The sequence below is a fragment of the Ursus maritimus genome, unplaced genomic scaffold (assembly GCF_017311325.1).
Source record: "Ursus maritimus isolate PB19 unplaced genomic scaffold, ASM1731132v1 scaffold_1, whole genome shotgun sequence".
NCBI lineage: Eukaryota > Metazoa > Chordata > Mammalia > Carnivora > Ursidae > Ursus > Ursus maritimus.
Window position 1 is genome coordinate 71523526 of NW_024423343.1, and position 24710 is coordinate 71548235.

The 24710-nt window shown below is 39.8% G+C and overlaps 1 protein-coding gene across 1 annotated transcript in view; it reads right to left on the reverse strand.

Annotated features, from left to right (window-relative positions):
* The window catches only part of GALNT5 (polypeptide N-acetylgalactosaminyltransferase 5), a 44085-nt gene that overhangs the window by 5669 nt on the left and 13706 nt on the right, over window positions 1-24710 (reverse strand). Inside the window, exons 2-8 of the mRNA XM_008687483.2 lie at window positions 22732-22898; window positions 21021-21140; window positions 11920-12055; window positions 11214-11333; window positions 8760-8877; window positions 7491-7814; window positions 2625-2705 (exon numbers count right to left, since the gene is read on the reverse strand). Coding sequence (XP_008685705.1) covers window positions 2625-2705; window positions 7491-7814; window positions 8760-8877; window positions 11214-11333; window positions 11920-12055; window positions 21021-21140; window positions 22732-22898 — 1066 coding nt within the window. The remainder of the gene's footprint in view (window positions 1-2624; window positions 2706-7490; window positions 7815-8759; window positions 8878-11213; window positions 11334-11919; window positions 12056-21020; window positions 21141-22731; window positions 22899-24710) is intronic.

Below are 24710 nucleotides of genomic sequence, written 5' to 3' on the forward strand. Positions count from 1 at the left end.
TCAAATGTTTTGTACCCAAATCCTGGTATTGCCACTTTTGATTCTGAGAGCATGGGCATATTATTACCATATCTAATTTCATTTTTATCATTTTTAAGTTGGATCGCATTTGGGTGTATCTCAGACTGTTAAGTGCTTAGCACACAGTAAGCCGTCAAGAAATGTGAGTTGCAATAATAAAAATTATTGAGTACAGTTAGTATATATCTGCAAATGGAGGTCATTTCAGGTGTTCTGAATCCCAGACAAGCCTGGTGCTTGAAGCAGTGAAACATTCAAACCATCTGTAGGCATTTGGGCCATAAGGAGATCCAAGTCACAGTCCTAAATTACTTTGGTGGAAATTATTATGCTTCTTTGTTTAAGACCATCGAGATTACCAGACTCCTAGAGCTTTGTAGGAAAGGGTAAAAATCTTTCTTTGCTGATCGCAGAAAGAATCATCAGGTTCTGTTCTGTTAGCATCCGCTAGTTCCTAAGAACCACCCTTGGAGAAGTCCAGGGGAGTTGCCAATGTCAAAAATAAATACCGATTCAGGTAATGGAACCATGTTTTCAGTTTTTATAAGTAATTTTTCCAGTTATTTACACCCTAGTACTATCTGCCTTGTCAATTTATTCTAAGTCTGTGGGTCTGCGGGAAGTTTGTTGTTTTGCACCAATGTGAACATTAAAACAAAACAAAAAAATAGACTGCTGGTAAAAACTACCTAAATGCTTTTACCTCGTGAATCATTTGTAATGTAACTGAGATTTAACTTAGATTATCAAGTATGTCATTGGGTTAGACCTCACCACTCAAAGGGTGGTCTCTGGACCAACATCAGCATCACCTGGGAGCTAGTTGGAACTGCTGAATCTCAGCCCCACCACGGACCTATTGAATCAGAAATCTGTATTGTAACAAACTTCCCAGGTGATTTGTGCGCACATTAAAATTTGAGAAGCATGATCTTATGTCATAATACAAGGGCGTCATGTGGCTACTAGGAGAAGCTAGACATTACCTTTAAAAGGGACATCTCAGCTGGTTGAAAAGTTAATAGCTAAGGGGACTTTTTAGGTAAAGTGAAGGCTAAGGCTCGGTGGTTCAATCCTCGGGCTTTATTCCTTTACAGGTTTTTGGATGAGTGCTATAATCTGGCTTGGTATTAAGCTTCATTAATTCTGCCAAAATAAGTTCCCTTCCTCCAGGTCCCTTTACTTTTTATTATTCAAACAAACTACAAGCTAAAAGTGAGTAACAAGACAAAAAGGGAGCTGGGCGTTTGTAGAAAGCGGGGGCTGCATAGTCATACTTTCGCCTCCCAGCATCCCCTTGAGACACTCAGTCGTTATCCAGACCACAACTTGGATCTTCATATAAAATACTGGTGAATCAGGCACAGAAAATCACAAGAAGAATGAGTCTCGAAGGATTGAATTAAATAATACTACTTTCATATAATTTGGACTACTTGTGGTTTTATTTTGTAATTTATGACTTTATTTCCTCTTTGAATTGTTAATACGAGTTGTATCTTTCAAATGATTTTTGACACTTTTCTCTTCCCTCTGCCTCCTTTCTTTCCTAATTAAGAAAGAGCTCCCTCAGCGTCAAGTTTACAATCCATAGCTGTATTATAGCAACAGAGAGGACAAAAATGTCTTTTCAGCTTTGAATTAAGAGGCAGAGAGGAGATGTGCTCAAAAATAGAAGCAATATCTCTAAGTCAAAGCAAACAGGTAAATCTGGGGAAGCCTGGATTCTCATCACAAAATAATTTCTTTACCAAAGAGTGATCTACAATTTTAGGAGGCTGAGTACTACTCATGGGTTGATGTTTCTATGAGTTTTGTTTGACATCCAAACCAGTAGTATCTGCACAGAATGAGAATGGGTGGGGAACATACGCTGAAGGGGGAGGTACCATCAGAGCTCACCTCCCGCTCTGCAGAGTCTCTGTTCTCCCTGGCCCTCTTCCTCCCCTAACCATTGTGTTCTGAGTCGTCAGAGATTTGCTAAAGGGTTTTCCACCAGGGATCATGGATTATGTAATTTGCATCACTCCCTCAATATGTAGGAGAATGGGGAAAAGGGGACTGAATCAGAATAAAATTGCACCCTTAGACTATTCAAAAATATGCTCTGCCTTTATTTCCTTTATTATTTTATCTTTAGATGTGATTTTTTATTTTTCCCCTTTTTTTGTCTTATTGTAACAGTGAACATTTGCGGGGCACTGAGTGTTAAATATTGTTCTACATGCTTCATCCGTATGACATAATTTGACCCTCAAACCTGATTTAGGGGTAGGTGCTGTTATAACTGCTATTTACCTAAAGGATAAAGGATTTGCAAAGTTAACACATTTTTGGAAGTGATGGATCCAGAACTGGGTCCCTAGTGGGTTGACTTCAGTACTCAGTCTTACTCCCTTGGTCAGTATCTTTACATTTAGTTGTGGGTTGTCTTATCACCAACCTTATGATAATGTAGAAATTTATAAATTAATTATTGTTTGTACAGGAAAAATAAATTTCTCAAGTGAGCAGTAAGTGTACCATACTCTGCTCTTATCAGGTACACCTGCACCATCTATCAACGGTGCCTATGATGAGAGAGGAAACCCAGCCCAGCGTACCTTGCTGCTCCCATCACAGTCTTCCAAAGTGGCTGTGGTGTTTTCAATGGAAATGCATTTGCCCAAGGCCACATTAATAAGCTAGGGAACAAAATATAAAATATGCATTAAGAAAAAAAATATTTTAAAGTAGAATAAGACATTCAGAAAACACAGACTATAAAACTATAATAAGGTAAAAAAGATAGTTAAGTTGATAGCTTAGCATTACTTAGCACTATGCGATTTTATTGGTTGCTATCTCTCACAGAGACATAATGTAATCTTGCTAAAGTACAGCTTCAATCTGTCAATTTAGGCCTATGATTCAGCCACAGAGCCAACAAACAGAAGCTTTTAATTAACCCTTGCCTGGAATGCTGAATAGGGAATGAGCAAAAGGTAGCATGAAAAGTAGTTATTTTCTTGTCTCAAGTTTTTTTGATGCATACATTAAAAGTCAATGCACAGACTTGCAATTTAATCAAACCAACAGTTATGGGCTCTGTTCCCTGGCTGACCCCTTCAAGCCATTTCCCTGCTTAGGCATACTGAATCATAGATAAATTGAGTCCTTCAAAGAACAGCAGATTCCAGCTGATTCCCTGTCAGAATCTTCCTAATGACTCAGGCAAGCTACATTTCATTACAGGAAAGTCACGAAAGCTAATACAGAGCCAACCTTAAAGGCACTATCTGGCAGGCCCCCAGGTTTTTAATGGATTTGCAGGGTCAAATATGGAGGCAGCTTTCTATAAGTCACCATTTAATGCAGAAAAATGTTGATTCCCTTGCCCAGTTTGACATCTTGGGCAAGGCTAACGAGATGGTGAGTTAATAGTGCAATTTAGACTTCTTAGATCTCTAGAAGAGCTATGTAGAGTCAAGTCTACACTCAGGAAAGCCTTCTGAGCTGGCAGGTGGTGAAGTCTTCATTGGCAGGAACACTGTTTGTGCCCCCTCCTGTTCCAGGGCGCCTAACACAGAGCCCTGACTCTAAAGTGTTGCCCGATGAAGCTGTGTAGCTCAGAGTTGTAAGCCTTCATAACACGGCGCTCAGTGGGATGGTCCTCACTTTTACATGCATAGCTCAGCTTACAAGAAAGTCAGGGGCATCTTAGGAGACCATAAAATGCAGAAAACAAAAGAAAACAAAAGAAAAGAAAACAAAACAAAAACCTTTAGCAAATGGGAAAATTGCAAATACTGGTAGGAAAGGGACCGACATTGTAAGGACAGTAGAAAAACATGCGTAAGCCAGAAAGCTGGAACTGCAGTCTTCCACATAAAGATGGATGACCAAAGAATCGGACCCTCAGCAGAATGGTGTCCTGGGAAAAACAATTTACCCGGTAGCACAAGGAGACAAGGAAGCTAGACTCTCCCTTGGGAATCTGAACCTTACGTAGACCTTCATTTGGGTTTGAGATGTACGTTTACACTACTTCCATCGGATAGGAACTTTGACAGACATAAAAATAGTACCAGACTGGGGGCATCTGGGTGGCTCAGTTGGTTAAGGGTCTGCCTTTGGCTCAGGTCATGATCCCAGGGTCCTGGGATCCAGCCCTGCATCAGCTCAATTCCAAGCTTCACAGCAAAGGGCTCCTGCTCAGTGGGGGAGTCTGCTTCTCCCTCTCTCTCTGCCCCCCCCCAGGCTCATGCTCTCTCTCAAATCAATCAATCAATAAATAAAATCTTTAAAAAAAAAATAGTACCAGGTTGGTTACTTCTGGGGTGGCTGGCATGTAAAACAACTCTGGAAGGACAGAATTTCCATCAGAAATCTTCAAAGAAAGCTCTATTCACAATGTAAAGTGACAAATATGGGAAGACACAATCCACCGTTAGTAAATGGAGCAGTCAGGACGCCCAGAGGAATCACAGAGCAGGGCGCCCAGCGGAGATTTAATAGAAATGCATGAAAGGAGGATAGGCCTGGAGATTAAAGAAAGGAAATGTGCTCCAATTGTTCTCTGGATTTTAACAGACATAAATATAAACTTCTGTATTTGTGGATTCTGTCTTCCCACGGGTTCGGAAAACTCTGGCTTCAATACAGCTGAACAGGTCGTACTGCTCCAGAACCTCGCAGAACCTCCAGTACGTTAATGTTTAGCTCTCTGCTCTAAGGGGGAAGGCAGCGTGAGCGTCTGCCAAATATATTTGGCCCTGGGATCCTATTTCTGGCAGCACAACTAACAGTGCCCAGAGCAGTGTATGGGAACCCCTGGTTTAACTGAGTTCTTTGTATTTATTTTGTACAGTCCCTTCTGCCAAGCATAGAAAAAGCATTACATGGAAGGAAAAAAATTTTCTTTCCCTTGCTTTCCGTCACCCCCCTATCAGAAATTTCGGGAGAAACTGCTTTTCTTCACATAGAAATGATTTATGAAGCCCTAAGGAGTTGTTATTCTTTATCTCATTATGAATGGTTTTAAAAATGGATTCTTCATTTTATTTTCAAGGAATTGTATTTATGCTTTTATTGTAAACCATTTCAATCTTTTTAAAAATATCGGACAGTATATAAATTTTAAATAATCCATTTTGAATTATTTCACTTTCCAATTTAGGAGGAGTTCCCCACAGTTTATCACAGAATTGCCAGACTTTGGGCTATAGGCTATTTGCTAAGCGTCTAATCCAATATAAAGACACATTATTGGCAATGTGCTTTCATTCCTCAAACATTTTTGGTTCAATAAGATATGATATGTTCTTATAAAAAAAGAAAAGAAAACAAAAAATCTTGCACTAGATTTAAATTCCTAAATAGGTTGAAAGAAGGGAAAATGTGGAGCAAATAAAAACTTGTAGAATTTATTTTCTTGGGACTCAAATCTGTCTTTCTAAAATAATGGTCTAGTTAATCTTAGTCTGAAATGTCTGGAAAAAATCTTTTTTTTCTTTTTTTTTTTAAATGGTAATAATGCACCCTACTGGTTATTTCAGAAGGGAGCAAATGATATCTTGATTATAATTTGTCTAAGGAAAGCAACAAATAGAATTTTAAAAAATCATTTAAAAATATTTTCTTCATTTTAATATATTATAGCTCTGGCAGCAGCAGAAGGCTGTTACAGGAGAACGCTTCAGAAATTTCATGGGAACTCTTACACAAGTTAACCTCACAGAGGCAAAAGGTAGTTTTTTAGTTCCCTCTGGTGGTTAAAGTTTAGTAATGCTCTTGCTGAGATTCTGTGTGAGGACAGGAAAAAAAATTACTATGGTGAAAATTTTTTTCTTACTCAGGAGTTAGAATTTAAAAAAAGAAAAAGTAAGTTTATTTTACAGACACATTATTTGAACAGTGTATAAATTCAGGGTATTCCTAACGAGTTACCTAGAAAAAAAAAACCAGGTTGAACTACCAGAAATAGCTGCTATTTTATTTTGACCTATAAAAATGACAATTTTATACTACATTATGTTACAGACAGGTCACATATACTAGTTTGTCAGTTGAATTTTTATGTTTCCTCTCTTTCATACTCTTCCAGAATCTCCCCTATACTGCCAGGGAGAATGGCTCTTCTAAGTCCTTGTCATCATCAGGAAATTTCCTAGGCGGAGACTGATTTGTTTGTACAATTCACTTTCTAGGGGAACTGAACAAACATGGCCTAAAACAGCAGGCTTACTGATGGTCAAGTCTGAGAACTTCTTTCGTGAAGAAAAAGAAAATTCTTAAAGAAAATGAAATAATTCCAGGAATATTTATAAATCAAAATTCAATGAGAAAACAATAAAACAGATTAAAATTCTGCATGACTAGGGAAGAGCTCTAGGTCAAGGCCTGACTAATCACTTCTAAACCTATTCTACGGTAAATATCCTCATAGCTTGCCATCCTTTTCAAATTAAGCCCCACTCCCAGAATGGGTTTGAAATGGCTTTCATCCAGGTTTTCTGCTTTCTTGCTTTAGTTCTTAGCTTTGTACTCTGTCCAACCTGTTTAGTTTGTTTTCTTCCCTTTTGGTACATTACATTGTGCCCTGGAATTTTGTCTGTCATCATTTGACTATTTTGTTTTCAACCCATGTTTGAAATCTATAAAAATCTAATTAAATCATGTCATCCTATTGCTTAACCTTACTCAATAACCTCCTATTACATTCAGTAGGGGGGAGAGAGGGAAAGAAGGAAGGAAGGAAGGAAGGAAGGAAGGAAAGAAAGAAAGAAAGAAAGAAAGAAAGAAAGAAAGAAAGAAAGAAAGAAAGAGACAGGAAGGAAGGAAGGATCATTACTCTGCCTGTAAGGACCTATGTGACCTGACTCTTCCTCCCTCCTCCCCTTCATCTGGTGCGATTCTTCTCTCCTTCTGACAACATTCATCTTCGTGGCACTTCTTGAGTGCCTGGACAGTCATCTATCTTAGAGTTTTTGCACAAAGGGCATCCTCTGCCTAAGACTCTCTCCTTTAGAGCTTGGATGACACTTGTCTTTCAGGCCTGGGCTTCAACATCTCCTCAGAGTTGAATACTCTAGCTTAGAAGGATTCCTCAGTTGTGACCAGTTCCCTAAATGAGAGCCATTCTATTTTTTATTTAAACGTTACATACTTGTACATGGTTTTCCCTACTCAACTTTAAGCTCCACAAATAGGAATCAAGTGTGCTTTATACATCACCCTATAACGCAGTTCTGAAATGCTGTCTGGTTTATTGATACCCAGTAGGTATTTGCTGAAATAATCAATGAAAATGGCTGCCTAAAAGCCTCCCGTAAGTTCACCTATATTTAACCCTTAACCATGCTCTGTCTCATCTGCACTCATACTTGGTATTTACTTGTAATGTAATCCTTCATTCTTTTCCACACATTTTCAAGAGTTTTTAAATTTTATTTTTATGGAGTCAGAATGTAATTACTGCTTGAACTTACCACACCATTAGCCCTCACAATGGGAGCCTTCAAATCAGGAAAAACATTCTCCAAGTACCATTTGAAACTTTTGCATTTTAGTTTCTTTCGAAGTTCCCTTTGTTCTGTGAGGTTTCCAACATCTAACCCTTGGTCTATGAGGTGGTCCCCATGGCCATAGAAGAGCTCCTTGTACTCATCAAGCCAGACCTCAGCAACCCGCACCAAGTTCCGCTCTACTGTCTTCATCCGGTCTTTGGGGAAGGAGTACGGATTGTCATTTCTGAATATGTGGCCCACTCGGGAACAGGGAATGATCTCAATTTCACCACCACACATCCACACCTGGAACAGTTTGATAAACATCAATTTTTAAATGATGTCCACAAATCATGGGCAGTTAACAATGACAAGGAACCACTTGATCACCACTCCCTCCTCCCCGCAGTTGGAAGTAGTTTTTTCTAGTAGTTTCAAATTAAACTCAACAGGTTTATTTGGTTTTGTCCATTGCTGTGGACCATTTTAGGATTCGTAAAAAATATATATTTTTCTTCCCTACCCTGCAGTGTTCATCTTTTTATTTTATAAAGAAATTCTCACCAAATCCCAAAGTATAAAATATAAACTATGAATTCCTGTTTTGGTTGGATCAGGGAAAGGAGTTTATATTTCCATTTTTTCAAACTTCCATTCTCATCTTGGGATGATCCACACGACTTATGGAACACAACCTGAAAATGAGCTCCAAGTAATACCCCTTTTACTATATACCACCTCACTCCCCAGGAAAGCAGTTGCCTTTTGGATTCCCTTCAGTCTGGCTGCTGCCAAGGCTTTCTTAGCTGTTGATCAATGACTATAAATACCCAGAGCTGTCTGGATGTCCAAAGTTGCTGCACCATTGCCTGCTGATGGTCTGCTCTAAAGGCGCTTTTTGTACTTCTGTCACTTGTGCTGTCTAACATGACCCATTACTGAATGATTTACTGGAGATATTTTGTATGTAGTGTGAATCCCGCAGCATTTATACAGAATGGCAGACAATTCTTTCCCCCATAGTCACATATAGAAACAGTGTTATGAAATATTAGGGAATACTAATAAATTTCATGAGAGCTATTGATTCTTCCAAATTTAATCTGGGATATAAAAACATTAATCTAGAGGCCCCCAAATTTCTGTGCAATTTCCTCCCAGAGGCAGTCCCATATCTGATTATATTAGTAAAATGAAACCAAATGAAAAAGTCTGAATTGTAGAGAGAATTGGAGGACCACTTGATAATACCTTGAATGAGAGCTCCATATTTTCTCCACCCCACACATCAAGCCCAGGGTCGTATGTTCCAAGTTCAAAAAAGTAATTTTTATCAATAGAAAACAATCCACCTGCCATGACGGGACACCTACAAAAAGAAATGTTTTTTTAAACTTGCATGTCATGGGATTTCAACTTTTAGAGTGGGTCCTCTGTGCAGTTGTGATGGAGTTAAGAGAGATTTCAAAATAGCGACCAAGTGTGGGGAGGTCTTGGAAGGGAGTCACAAATAGCCCTGAGGTCATCAGTTCCCTGCTTCCTGGTGGCAGAGCTTGACTAGGGTCAGCAAAGATGGGGCTTAGAAGTAGGATTCTTATTTGCCCTTTACTCTTCGCCACAAACTCTCGAGCTAGGTTATTTTTAACAATGCCTATTTAATAGTGCTAAGGGAGTACCAGGCACTGTTGTGAGCATTATATATGTATTATCTCAGACTTTATGGAAATCCTGCAAGTATGTACCGTTAAGAAACTACAGCCCAGAAATGGTTTGAAACTTTCCCGAGATCACAGATTACTATGATGTACACCTGGGGTTCAATTTAGGTGGCCTGGTTTGACACTATGATCGCTCACTCCACTCTACCGTCTCAACTGTAGACAGACTTTATTGACAGCTTATTATGTGGCAAACACTTTTTAAAGTATGTGATATGATCAGATTTAATTCTTAGATGATAGAGGTAGTTCCTTCTATTAGTCTTTAATGCAAAAAATGAGGAAACAGAGATTCAGAGAGGTTAAGTAACTTTTTAAAGCTCACACCTTTAAAAGGTAGTAGAGTTGAGATTTAAATTCAAAGAGTCCGACTCCAGAGTCTTCATGACTGTTCTAGATTATGGGGGATAGAAACTACACTTGAATCAGCAGCTCGACAAGGCGGTAATCACTTCCCATGGTGGTTACATTGAGCCAGTTGAAAGGTTTGTGTGGAGAGCCTGTCTTGTGTCTAGGGTACAAAGCAATGTCAAGGGTAAGATAATTCCTGCCCCACACCTACTTCCTGTCCCCCATCATTTATGTACATATGCAGTCTGAATGCCCAATGTCCTTTCTAGTCCATCCAGAATGCATTCTTTTTCTAATGTTATGTGGACTATAATCTGAACTAAATCACTACATTGACCCTCAAAATGGGAGTCTGAAAAAGGCAAAGAAGTTCTTTAGATGTGGGATCAGAGTAAGTGTGTTAAATTCAGGCAGATATGGATGTGAATCCCAATTTGTTCTTTTCCTGGCTGTATATCCCTGGAAAATTACTTCTTTTAGGGTCCATTTCCTCATCTCTACCATGGCAATACTACCATCTCACTCCTAGGGTTATAGAGAGGGTTAAATACACAGTGCTTAATAAATGATAGTACTCCTAACTTGACTCACTAGGAATACCAATTCTGAAGGCATCACACCTAGCAAGGAATGAGGCATGCTTTATTGAGGGTTAAGTTCTGAGAAATAATGCTACAATCCACAGTGTGGGCTGGGGCTTTCTCTTGGCACTTGTCTGCTCAAGTTCTCTCTCCAACTGGGAAGGCTTTGGGACTCCTGCTGCTCTGCCTGAGGCTGGCTGCATGCTTGTCCTGCAGGTCTAGACTCTGGAGGAAGTGTTCAGAAGTCCCCACTTTGGCTTCAGGTCTAAGCTGTGTTCTTCAATTCAGCAATATTCAATTTATTCTTCAATTTATTTCTCCAGCAATAAAGACCCACTTTTAATTCATATCTGCCTTCTGTATCTATTTCTCAATTCATTTACAGAATTTGGCACCCCTCCCATGGAAACGGTAGGATTAGAATTGAAAAGAAAATCCTAACAGTAGCTATTATTACAATAATATTTTTACTACTATTATTTACTCTTCCAATTTTTACTCATGTCGGCTTTAATATGCGTGTTTATATTAGCATTTATGCAGCATATTCAATTAGTTTATATTTCTTAGGCTGTAAATCCCAGAGAACAGGAGTAGTATTAGTGAATTTCTCTGGGTTCGGGGCTGAATAAGGTCCAGTTGACCATTTAAAAGAATGAGTTTTGGTAGTGGGAAAGTAATCTCTTAGGAAAACTGTTTGCTTTTGATCATCTGTTGGCTAAAGCTATAATTCTTTTTTTTTTTTAAAGATTTTATTTATTTATTTGACAGAGACAGAGACAGCCAGTGAGAGAGGGAACACAAGCAGGGGGAGTGGGAGAGGAAGAAGCAGGCTCCCAGTGGAGGAGCCTGATGTGGGGCTCGATCCCAGAACGCCAGGATCACGCCCTGAGCCGAAGGCAGACGCTTAACGACTGCACCACCCAGGCGCCCCTAAAGCTATAATTGTTGATGGTCTAGAGAATGACAGGAAATACTTGTTTTGTGGAATTGCTTCCTATGCATTTGTAAAAAGATACATAATTGCTTTCTAATTTTAAATTTCACACACTTACCTTATTATATCTGTTTCTTTAATTCTGTTTTTTGCAATAACATCTGGAGGAATTGTTCTCCAACCAAAGTTCATGGGCCACACAAAGATGCCTCTTTGAAAGTTGTCCACTGTCATGTAACTAATCCAGGAAAAAAACAAAAGAGCTACCTGAGATCGTACACATATACTTAATCGGACACCATGCCTTGTTCAAATGAATGAAACAAGTGCTTACACAAATGATTTTAGATTACCACAAACTTTTTAATAACATTTCAAGCAAATTTATGAGTACAACTTACATTAGTGACTTACTGGCTGGATTGCTAGTTTTTAACTTATACTTTACTTTTAATAATGTTCTGACTATTTTTGAGGGAAAAAAACAATTTAGGAGCATATGTATATTTTCCACAAAAAGATGAACTAATCTTAAGGAAGATAAATATTTTCTGGGTTCAGGTACAGCTGAATAGAAAGAGGAAAGAACTGGACAATGAGTATTAGGATTTAATGTTATTAAAAGTTAAGCATTTTGATGATCCGATAAACTACTGGATTGACCTCTGATCCTAAGATATCGATTATGTGTTTCTACTTATTTAAATGGATGAACTTTGTGTTTCTTAGATTTGCAAAAATGTGCACTTTAGGAATACGACCAGTACTTTTTGCTGTTGTTGAAGACTCGCTTAGAAGTGTCTCGTGGAATACAACAGTATTACCTCATGTCCTTGTCATTGATGACTTCAATTACTGGACAGGCTACTTTCTTTCTACTTAAATAAACTCTTTCCAGAAGAGGTTCCAACCAACCAACGTTACATTCCACGTGAGAATCTAAGAATGTCAACACATCACCTAGAGAACGAGAAATAAAGAAACCATTTGAAAATGCGATATACTGAGTGTGTGACTTCATGTTCAGAGGTCTTGGGGATTGCTTCAGAAAGGTGATTATAAGGGTAGTAGTCTTCTCACTGAATTCCTGGTCCCTATAATTTCATTCTATAATGAAATAAAATCAATTTTGTTTCTAGAAGTCCTATGGGGAAAGCATCATTTTTGTTTGTGAAAAATTGGTAAGCCACTTAGAATAGATTGGCAAGACTTTGAAGGGAATCCTTAGTAGTAAAGGTGGCTGCTTTGTCTCTTCTAAGGAGGGTGGATTCCATTAACCTGGCATGGGTCTGCGTGAACCAGGCAGAGTTTGATATTCCAAGGTGGGCCGTAGGAATGATGAAGATGAGAAATCACTCTGCATAGCAGGGGTGAAAACAAATAAAAGACAAAGAAACAGCAAGGTTAGAAGGTAGTGTTAAAAGGGTTCAGGGATGGGGAGGGAGAATAGGAAATAGTTTAATGGGTATAGAGTTTAAATTTTGCGAGATGAAAAGCATTCTGGAGATTGGTTGCACAACTGTGTGAGTATACTTCAGAGTACTGGACTGTGCACTGAAGAAATAATTAAGATGGTAAATTTTATTTATTTATTTATTTATTTATTTATTTATTTATTTATTTATTAAAAGATCTGTTTATTTATTTGACAGAGATAGAGACAGCCAGTGAGAGAGGGAACACAACAGGGGGAGTGGGAGAGGAAGAAGCAGGCTTCCAGCGGAGGAGCCTGATGTGGGGCTTGATCCCAGAACGCTGAGATCACGCCCTGAGCCGAAGGCAGACGCTTAACGACTGAGCCACCCAGGCGCCCCAAGATGGTAAATTTTATGTTACACATAATTTACCACAATAAAAATCAAAGACTTGCAGGAGGAGAAAAAAAAACAACAACAACAAGAAAAAAAAAGCTTGGAGGCTAAAAAATAATCATTAAAACTTATTTTTTTTCCTATTAGTTGTGTGAAGTAACACTCTCTTCCCAATAAAATTCTCTGTAGCATCTACATGGTTCCAAATGATTTTATACAAGCGGAGTGTATGTGTGTGTGTGTGCGTGTGTGAAGATTAATAATAACCTGAGGAATCTGGGCTATGGCCAAAATCCTATATGTGTCCTTTCAGGCCCAACCACAGGCAACTTGCAAAGGCTTTCCCCGGCAGGTCCTCATGGCTGGAGGCTGCCCTCTCATACCAGATGTGGTCTGCAGCCAGCGCACCACAGCCTCTGAAGGGACTTGCAGTCAAGATCTCAAGCCCTCCCTCTTCTTCAGTGGACATGCTCTCAGCATAGCTTCATTCCTAGCTCAGTCCCTCCATTGGAGGCCTCCTTCAGGCCAAGATCTCTGTCTCACCGTAAACGAGGTGGGGAGGTCTCCAAGACATTTTCCTCCATCTGACTCGGCATTCAATACTTTCCCACTCTGAGCCCTCTCCTTTTTCTCACCCGAGGCTCCAGGCAGTAAAACAGGAGGAGCCTTTTGTTCTGGGCTCCTTAGGCAGTGAGATGACCCTCACGTCTGCACAATCCACAGGGAAAAATGGAACATTCAAGGAGCCAGCACTTCCTTCTGTTTCAATTCTTACTTACACTTCTTACTTATATTAGTGGAGGAAATGATTAAAGACTTGAGTGTTATTTTCCTTTTGGTTTATTATTTGAATCAACCACTCTGACCCCTGGCTGCTCCCCTCAGCTCTCAACAACCCTATAACAACATCGGTTACCTTCTAGTAAGTGCTTACTCTATGCCAGCCACTGTCCTAAGCATTCTACATGGTTGTCTTGTTTAATCCACACAACAAACCTGAGGTATAAATCTAATTTTTATTTCCACTTAAGAAATGAGATGTAGCTCTAAGTTTTATTCCCATCTAAGAGAAACAAAGGACTTAAGCAATTTTTTCAAGTTTACACAGCTAAGTGGCAGCCTGATACTAGAAAATAGCTTATTCCATTGCCTGGGTTCCCCAAAAAAAGAAAGAAAAAATGGCCAGAAAGAGGCAGGGCTATGAAAATGGGAAAGCTTAAAGTAAAAGTAGAAGACAGCAGCAGGGGGCGCCTGGGTGGCACAGCGGTTAGGCGTCTGCCTTTGGCTCAGGGCGTGATCCCGGCGTTATGGGGTCGAGCCCCACATCAGGCTCCTCCGCTATGAGCCTGCTTCTTCCTCTCCCACTCCCCCTGCTTGTGTTCCCTCTCTCGCTGGCTGTCTCTATCCTGTCGAATAAATAAATAAAATCTTTGAAAAAAAAAAAAAAAAGAAGACAGCAGCAGGCAAAGAACCAGGTGAAATTAAATACCTGGATGATAGCTCATTATCCATGAAAAACTATAAACTACCTCTTAATTAATGGTTCAGTATCTTATTAACCGATGAACAAAGGAATTTTTGCATAAGGGTAAGAAACTGACCTTAGCCAAGGTCTAGGTGAGGGACGTTCTTCAGAAGTCCCTAGGCAGCACCAGGTTGTGCTAGGCTAAAGCCCCACCCCCCCATTATCCCCAACTCTTGGAAACAGTGGTTACAACTCCTGATCATGCTGGTGGAGTCCTATTTCCAGAGATTATGGCTTGTTTGATAATGAAAGGCCATTATCAACTATGGGTGTCCTTTTGCACAGTCCGCTCCCTGTGTGGGAAGAAGGTTCACAGGGATTATCTAGGTGTGTAAGGTATGTAAGCTTGCCTGCTAAGGTCCTACTTGGCTAGTGATAGCATGTGCAGAAGACAACCCCCTTTTTCTCACTCCTTCTACTGCTGGTCCATTCGAACCAAAGAGCAGTCTCTACCAGACTGCATGTCGCTATCCCCAGAGTAAGCTTAGAGGGTCAAAGGGGCCTGGATTGACTTTCTCAATCCCTGGTAGCAGCATGATGGGTACCCAAACTTACATTCACTTCCCACCTGGCCCAGATCCCCACACAGATTTTCATTCACTTGTTGCCAGGACCCAAAGGAAGCAGCTTCTGTCCAAAACATAGACTGGAATTTTATACTGTTTTATTTTGGGTGAGAAGCGAATCCTCCCATGCATGAATGTCATTGCTCCACTTTCAGACACTTTAATTTAAAATAAGATCTCCGGAACTAGACCAGGGAGCTGTCTATGTAGCTGACTCTGGTTGGGACTTCTACTTGTAGTGGGTATGGTCTCTGGACATTTCACATACTCTTCCTAACCCCTAGACTTATAGTGAAATGAACACAGGATCGAAGCCACATAGCTCTGCTTTCCTTAGCCACATGGGATAAATTACTTAACCTCTCTGAGATTTACCTTATGGGGATAGTTCTAAGATCTACCTAACACCTAACTCCCTTATAAATAGCTAGTGTTATTACTATTTTTTCAACGAGAGTTTAAGCTAGAGCTCAAATCATCCTATCTTGATGCCACCTGGCAGGCTTTTCTGATTCTTAAGAGTAGGTCCCAGCAATGCTGGATGGTTTGCAGATGGGTTTGATTGTAACTTATTTATTTATTTACTTTTTGACCAACTCAGAGATGCTCCATGTGCCAAAAAGCTTTGGCTCCTTTTTGAGTACAGACCCCCATTTCTATTCAGCCAACCAGCTTGGGATATTGTTGCCAGCACCAATTAGTGTTGGAGTGTTGTGTCTAGGGTTCCTTGAGGGATGTGGACCTGGCTGGGCGTTTGATTTTACATAATAATTTACAAGTGATGCTAAGGAAACCACCTGTTTTACATGCAGCAGAAACAAACTGTAGAAATTTACAGGACTATCACTTTTCAGGAGACCCCAGGGCTGTCCAGGAGTTAGATGTCGTTTTAGTCCACATACTTAAAGTTAGCCAACTGATTCTTTGGAATGCTCACAGCAGTGTCACGTATTTTGCCAAATGCCCTTGTTATAAAGGAAATGAGAATCTGATCTCTACTCTGACTCTCCAGAGTGTACTATTGAACCTGCCCGTCTGCAGACGCTTCTTGGCAGGGCAATAACTCGCTCTTTCATTCAATACTCGCATGAGATCCAAGTGGCTGGCTTGTTCACTTTGTACCTCAATTACTGCCTCTCTTTTTACTTCTGTTGGTTTCCTATAGGACACTTTCCTTAGAGATCCATTGACCATGGCCTGCCCTTCAGATTTTTAAATCCTACTTGAACTCTCTATGTCCTCATTCTCAGGAAATAACTGATTGGACTCGATCTTTTTGCCTAAATCATATCCAGATGAAGAACCTATTATGCCCTAGAAACTGAATATGTAGTGAACGCTGTTAGTGGTCAGAGAGTCACTGTTTTGCCCTTATTATATTGTATTATGTACTTTCAGAAAGTCTAATAATACCTTGGGACCACAATGGGCTACTTGACCTGTTTCAGGTCCTTGGATCTTTGATCTCATCCTTGCCTGTGGTTTCCCCTCCCTTTTTTCTGAATCCTAAAGGGTAAATCTTTAGGAAACAATAGCTGTCAAGGCCTGTCAGATTCTGAATTCAGATTCTTGGCTGAGCCAGTCTAGAGAAAATTTCTGCCCTGGTATCTTTGCTGATCTCTGTTTACTGAGACTTTTCGGGCCTAGAATGTCTCTTGCCTGTGCTTTACTTGTGATGACTGGGGAATGCCCAGGGGGAGTCTGGGATAACTAACAGGCTGGTCAGCCCCACTTAGGGCCAGTCCCTGAACAGTCCCTGAATTATTTCCTCAGCTAAACCTGGTATGGGCTTCTGAATCCCCTTGAATTTCCCACAGGAGTCAGATGCACTTCAGGGCCCTTGGATGTGCCCTTGGGCAAGGCTGGTACTAATTCCATCAAAACACACTTTTCAGCTTCTTTCCAAATTCAGGCATTGACCTTCCTCTAATGCTGCTCAAAGTGTGGCCATAGACCCTGCCATCAGTGATAGGAACAGAAATTGAGAACAAATGCTTTAAAACCCTAGCAGTTTGCTGGAATTTGTTAATTTATTCTCTATTTTATATATGTGTACTTATATAAGATATATGTCATTATTTATGTTATCTGTATCTTATCTATGCTATATGTACACACATACACATGTATATGTTATACATAATAAATTTATGTATATATCTATATACATAGAGTATAGATGTATGCATATATAATTGTGTATCTAGCTTTATTTTTTCCCCATTTCTTTCTTAGGTAGTTCATCTTTATTATAATTTACAAAGGGTAGGTCCACAAAATTTGGAAATTAGGAAGAAAAAACTTCTTCTATGATAGTTTGAGAAGCAACTCTTCACTAGACAGTGGCAGGCAATTAAAATGCACCTAGCTGGCCTCTCCAAACTAAAGTTGTGACCTCTGAGCAAGTCACTACAACAATGTAGTGGGGTTGACCAGAATCTAAAAAACAGATAATATAGAAAAGAAGATATTAGAATCTGCTGCACATGTTATTTCATGAAATGTCTATCATAGTTATATGTGTAATATATATATGCACTGGGTTGTGATGTAAGATTTATTTCTTAACATGGGTCATGGTCAAAATAGTTTGAGAGTTACCGAATGAAAACTGAGCTAATGTGTTCAAGGGTGTTAATGACTGACTGAGAGGCAAGTTTACATTTATACATTTGGATTTTCTAAATCCAAAGAAATTATTTTCTGGCTGTATAACCGCAAGTACTTGAGCAGGCCGATTAGGCAACTGCTTTGAGCAAGTTCATTGCCCTCATCTGAAGAGGCCTCCCGTGTTGTCTAACAGTTTTGACTATTCTGGAGATCATCACCAGCATGCTTTGTGCTCCATGCAGGCAGAGAGAAGTTTTTTATAAGCAGTACATTTTTGGTTCTGCACTTGTCAGCTTTCTCTACATGGATGTCTCATTTTCATCTCAAATTTACATGGACAAAATCGGAACTCAACTGTAATCCCAAATCTGTTCCTCTGGTTATGGCCCCACCACCCACCAACTTGCTTAGATGCCAATTCTAGGGTTTTTTTTGTTTTGTTTTGTTTTTTGGGGTTCTTTTTACTCCTCTCATTATTATTCTCTTCATACGTTGTCTGATGACAAGTTCTGTGGGCTTCATGTCCACAATATATTCTTACTCTGACCCCTTCCTCCATTTGCCCTAGTACCTCCCTGGTGCTTGGACAACTATAATAGCCTCTTTTTTTTTTTTTAAGATATATTTATTTATTTGAGAGAGAGAGCGAAAGAGCACGAGAGAGTGAGTGGGGGGAGTGTAGAGGGAGAGAAAATCTTCGAGCAGACGCCCGCTGAGTTCAGAGCCAGCTGCAGGGGTCAATCCCATGACCACGATCCAAGAGATCACAACCTGAGCCGAATCCAGGAGTCGGACGCTCAACTGATTGAGCCACCCAGGCGCCGCAATGATAACCTCGTAATTGGCCCCCCTCCTTCCTCTCTCCTCTACCTAAAACCCATTCTCTACAAGATGGCCAAATTGAACTTTAAATTAAGTTAAACAATTTTATCCTCCTCTTTAATGTACTACCTTTGTTTCATATGATACTAAGAATAATGCCTACACTCCTTGAATGACTCATAAAGCTTTACAAAAGCCTGCTTTTGCCATGACCCCCACATGAATCTCCAATCACTCTCTCTATGGTCAGCAACAATAAGCCGTACTAAACTTCTTTCTTTAACTTTAATACACAGAACATATTTCTGCAGCAGGACCTTGCAACTTCTTGTTCCATTTGCCTGGGAATGTTCTCCATCCAGATCTTAGCCCCACACTTGCCTACTTGGACCATTTCCTCACTATCCTATTTTTTGTATCATTTGTGTGTAATTACTTCCCAAAAGAAAACAAACATGGATTTTTACTTAATGTTCCAAATGGGGTCTATCATTAAGAATTTTAGTTATCACTGCAATGTCAATTTTGGTGTGATGTGTTTGTAGTTAATTTTAAATTTCCATTACACGCCAAAGAAATCTGTTAGCAAACCAATGGGATAAGAAAAGTTCAAAATTTGGGGTTTAGTTACAAGGAAGTGTAACTTAGGTAAGCAGATAATTTACCATTAGAACATGCTTAAATGTGGGGCGCCTGTGTGGCTCAGTTGGTTAAGTGTCTACCTTTGGTTCAGGTTATGAACCCAGGGTCCTGGGATCAAGCCCCACATTGGGCTCCCCGCTCAGTAGGGAACTCCCTCTCCATCTGCCTCGCCCCCAGCTCATGCTCTCTCTCTTTCTCAAATAAATAAATAAAATCTTAAAAAAAAAAAAGAACATGCTTAAATTCAAGCTGGTGGAGATCTGTAGTGTCATGGGTTACAGGGGAGGGTGCTAGCTAGATGTCTAGAGGCAAGAAAATGTAGCAGATAAGAGTGCAGATTTGAAGCCAAGTTTTCTGGGTTCCAATCCTGCTGTAGCACTTGCTAGCTGGGAGAACTTGGGCAAGTCATAACCTCACTGTGCTTCCATATCTTCACCTGTAAAATGAGGAACATTATTGTGCCTAGCTCCTAGAGTTATTACGAGGATTAAATCAATTACTGTAGAATGTATTTAGAATGGAACCTGGTATGTAAGTTCAGCAATTATTATGGGGAATGGGTCCTTCCACAGAAGGATGTGAAAATAAACAGTATGTTTGATGTTATTTTGAAAGTACTTGTGGGCAGAAAAGATTTGGCTCCTCCCATTCACTCACTAACACCCACACACTAAAAAGAGGTGAAGAAAAGAAGGCATGTTGCTCTTTGGGAAGACAGAGAGAGCTGTCAGAAGCACAGACATACCCATAGGTCAGGGAAGAGAGAAGTAAACAATTCTAAGCCCTCAAATACTGATGGGATCAGGTCAAAAAGGCATAGGCTTGAAAGGGCTCCAAGTGGTCGAATTTGGGACAATCTGAGTACAATTAAAAGAAAGGAAGGAAGGAAGAAAGAAAGAAAGAGCAGAAGGAAGGAGGAAGGAAGAAAGAACAGAAGGAAGGAAGGAAGTTAATAATATACACATTGAATTTTTTAAAGCATAAATTCGTATTGGTGGGGGCATAGGAGGGGAAGAGGAAGAGAGAGGGAGGGAGAGAGAGGAAGGGAGGATAAAAAGAAGAGGGAAGGAAGGACAGAGAGATGGACAGCCCTCAGTGTAATAATTGATTCAAGCAATGATCATCAATGGGTGCAAAACCATTGAGTAAAATGTAAGGAAAACTATTCATATGGATCAAAGTATCACATCACAAATTACTTAGTACCCGCAAAAGAAAAATCCGTCTGCCAACATTTTAACCAAATGCTCAAAATTACTATCACCCACAGTGGGACAACCTGACATCATGTGTCTCTTGATTTGAAGCCATTAAACAATACATAATTCCTACCACCTACAGAGTGGAATATTCTGCACTAGTTACTCCAAAAACATTTATCCTGAGTGTAACGTGAGGAAACAATGAGAAAATTTCAGAATGGCCACATGTACAAAACAAATGGCCTGGACTCTTTAAAAAAACAAAGTTAACGGTAAGTAGTATGTTATCTACTCTAGGCTAAGGAACTAAGGAGACTAAACAACCAAATGCAGTGCATGGAACTTAATAAGATCTCACATTTCAAAAGAGAGAAGCAGCTATAAAAAACATTTCAGGAGCAACGACGAGGTCTGAAAGAGCATAAACCAGATGATATTTAGATAGGAAAGTGTGCTTGTCTAAGAGAACATTTGTATTTTGCAGAGATGCCTACTAAGGTACACAGAGTTGTAGTGTCATGATGTCTGTAAATTCAAAAGTTGAGGACAAAAGTGTGTGTATATATAAACACATGTCTGTGTATGTGTGTGATGAAGCACATGGTACAGCAAGTTAAAAATTGGTGGCATGATGATTGATGGCTATGTGGGTGTTCACTGCAATATTATTTCAAATTTGCTATCCATTTGAAAACAAATAAACTGAAACAAAAATATAACTAACACAAAAAATTAGCAGCTTCTTACCTGTTGCATTCTGTGCTCCTGCCAGCCTGGCTCGTATTAAACCATGTCTCTCTTTAAGGCGAAGAATCCGAACTTTTGGAAACTGAGACATGTATTTATCCAAATTACCTTTTAGGTAGTCTGTATCACAGTAAGAACAGACAAGGAAACACTTTAAGTAACTAGATCTGGATAATACTAGCAGTGGCTTCTCAAGATCAAATTCTAGAAACTATGATATTTACTGTAGTCACTGAATTTTACTCCTTGGGCCATGATTTTATTTTCTGATGTCATTTTCTTGGATGAATTTTTGTCTGTGTTCAATACTCCAAGCTACCTGTTTCTCAAATTCCAAATCCTTCTTTTCAGTGTTGCCAAGCGACACAGGGGAGGGCTCAACTCACAGAGGAGGACAGGGGCAAATTCACCTTGAAATAAATGAAACTTGGGTCTCTGTACAAACTTCCTGGCTTACAAAGGCCCCTTCCAAGACCCAGACGAGAGGCTAAACATTGTACTGAAATTGAAAAACTTGTGAAAGAAAGATATTACAACTGCAATTGGTTAAGGCACTGTCACTTCCCTACTATGACACCCTCTGAGTCATACCTCTTTTGTCTTGTTGGGTGGTCAAAGAAGAGCCCATCTAAAGGAATGTTGTTGGGGTTTTATGGGATACATTTACATGACTTGCAGTCACTTCTGTGTGTAATTAAGCTATTGACAGGTATTTCAGGTAGGAAAGGCTTCCAGAAGTACTTCTGCTGCTCACTTTCCTACTGATTTTGAGTTTTTTTTTTTTCCCTTAAAGAGGACGCTGAAAACATTATAAGCTCCAGGTCTCTCCAGAGGATTCTTCAGGTCCCTGGATCTGCCATCCATAAAAAGACTATTATTTGCCTGGTGACTGGATACTATTTCTGTTAATGCTGTCAAGGCCCCTTCTCAAAGTTTTCAACCAGTTTTTCTTAGGCATCTCACTGCTAATGGACCTCAGGGTGATTGCGGTAGGAGCTCTGAGGCTGATGAAACTGGCTCATGCTGTTGTGGTCATGAACAGAGCTAAGTTGTTCTATTAGGGTTGTCCTCTCTTTGCTATTTTCTGAAATTTCCTGAAGTGCGTTGTATTTTGGGAATTTGTAATGTAGTGGCTATGGGACTTCAGGTGGTAATGGACCACTTACTTACACAAATTATGTAATAGCCCCAAAAGGGAGATTCTTCACTTCTTCCAGACCGCGGTGGATTCTGCCTTTGTTAAAGGCTCTGTTGAAACCTTATCTCTTTGGTTCTATTGGCAATTTGTCTTCTCAACACTTAACACATAACGAGCTTTGCTCTTGAGGAAGAAACCATTGGCCTTCCATTTCTTTGTTTTCCATAGAGTCTAACTCTGACTTGTTATTATCAGTGGGAAAGACATCCTATTAATTGTGGGGTGCTTGCTTATTAGATTTCATAAAGTGGTTGAACATCTTCTGGTCTCTGGAGCTTCACGGTGCTCCAAGGAGCTATAGTTAGAAAATCATCTCTATGTGGCAGAGAAGGCAGAGCTGAAGGGAAGTCTGAGACAGCTAACTGAAGATAGAACTCACTTTCTATATCCTGAAGATGCTTGGCCTTATGCTTCTAAGGCACCACATGAAACACTAATTTGATATTTTTGCCATCCACCCAAATTGCTATTGCCTCATATCAAACTGTAATTTTCCAGAAGTGGTTTTCTTACCTTTGGTGCTGAAGTCATCCACCAGCAGAATCTCCTTGATGAGGTGCGGAGGAGAGCGATTAAGGACACTATGAACAGACCTCAGGAGAGTGGACCATACTTCATCCACAAAGCACATGATGACACTGGTGGTCGGGAGGTTATTGTGAACCAGCTGCTCTGCACACCTGAGCCAGGACACAAGCAGGACTCATTTTAAAACTAACAAGATGGTTTTAAAACTCACAGTATGCAATTGCATGTATATACACATATACTCACATGCTCTGTTAATCTGCCTGTGTGTCTATCTGTCTATATATCTGTTCATCCATTCATCCATCCATCCATCCATCCATCCATCCATCCATCCATCCATCCAACATCTGCTACATATATCAGTGATGATTTTGTCATGTGTTTTTCTTAGGGAGGGGTATAAGCAAAATAAATAAGCAGAGTAAGAATAGCCAGTAACAGCAGTTGCTAGAAAAGGACTAGCAATGCAAGACATGAGGAGCTCTTGTGGAGGCATCTCACTGTAGTGGACAGCGCATAGGCTTTGCAGGTGGTTAGGCACTATTTTGAATCTCACCCCCAATATTTCTCAGATTTTTATCCATTGATACCATACTTATTCTCTCTATGTCTCAGTTTCTTCATCTTTAAAATTAGGTAAACGTTCTTATTCAACAGAGCTTCACAGTCTAGTGAGAACGCACATAAAATGTCTAGCACAGTTCCTGGCATAGGAATTCACCAAATGGTAGCTAGTGCTATCCTACTTAGACCACATACCACAAGAGAACACTCTGACTTATTTAACGTTACCAAGTAGTTTCTGATTGCCCTTCCAACTGGCCTCCTGCCAAGTGCCAAAGGAAATATTCTTTCTCCCACTCTGCATGTGAGTATATTTATGGATATATATATGGAGATATATAATTAAACTCTTCATCTTCTCTATCTATTTAGGGGTTACTTGCTGAGGCTCTCCGTGCTACAGAGTAACCACAGTTGAAATAATCCTCCTGGCATAGAGAGGAGGATAAGGTTAAAGTGGGAGTTGGTATTCAGGTGGGTTGTAATTGGTCTTGGGTTTTTTTCCACACCCTGCAATGTGCACCGCCTCGCTGCTGACATCCTTCCATCCCCTGCCTGTTACTCGTCATAGGAGGGTGCCGAGTGGAACCTCACAAAAAGTATTTGCCATCCTTCTAACACACCTACTGTTAGTAAAGTCATAATTAAATTACAATGATCATAAATATTCTAGGCATGCTGTATTATTTCAGTTTAAACCAACAACATCTCTTCTCCTTTTTTTTATGGATGAATAATTGAAATCATGGTGAAGCTAGTTCATGATTATACTGTTAGTAAATGGCAGAGTTGGGACTCAAACTCTGGTCTGGTCTGACTCCAGAAATAGCCATACAGGAAGCCTTAAGTTCTCAAGAATAAAAGAAGCTGGCAGCAGATGTAGCATTTTGTGGGAGCAGGCACTTCTGCCAGACAATATAGCTACACTTTGCTTAGTCTGTCAAAAAGAAATAGATAAGAGCAAAAACCATAGTAAAACCATATTTCCATGCATTCACCCTTTATCAATAGTACTTAATCAAGTACGATCATGCAGATATCTCTAACAACTGCTTAGGATCCATATTATTACCCTCTTCTCTAAGTAGACCAAACCGAAGCTGGAGAAGTTAGATGACTTACCCAACATGATTCACCTAGAAAGGATGTGTACGGAAATGTGAACACATAGTTGTCATTGTACTGCCCTAGGCTGATTTTTCTGTACCAAGAGCACAGGTTTTAGAACCAGATAGATCTGTGGTCAAATACCAGATCCCCTAATTACCGGCTTAGATAAATTGTGTAGCTCCTTTGAATCCCAATTTGCCAGAGATTAAGAAGCTCCAAGCAGAGATTAAGAATCAATTTATTATAAGATTAAATGCAAATAGTTTATAAAACTCACCTACTATTTA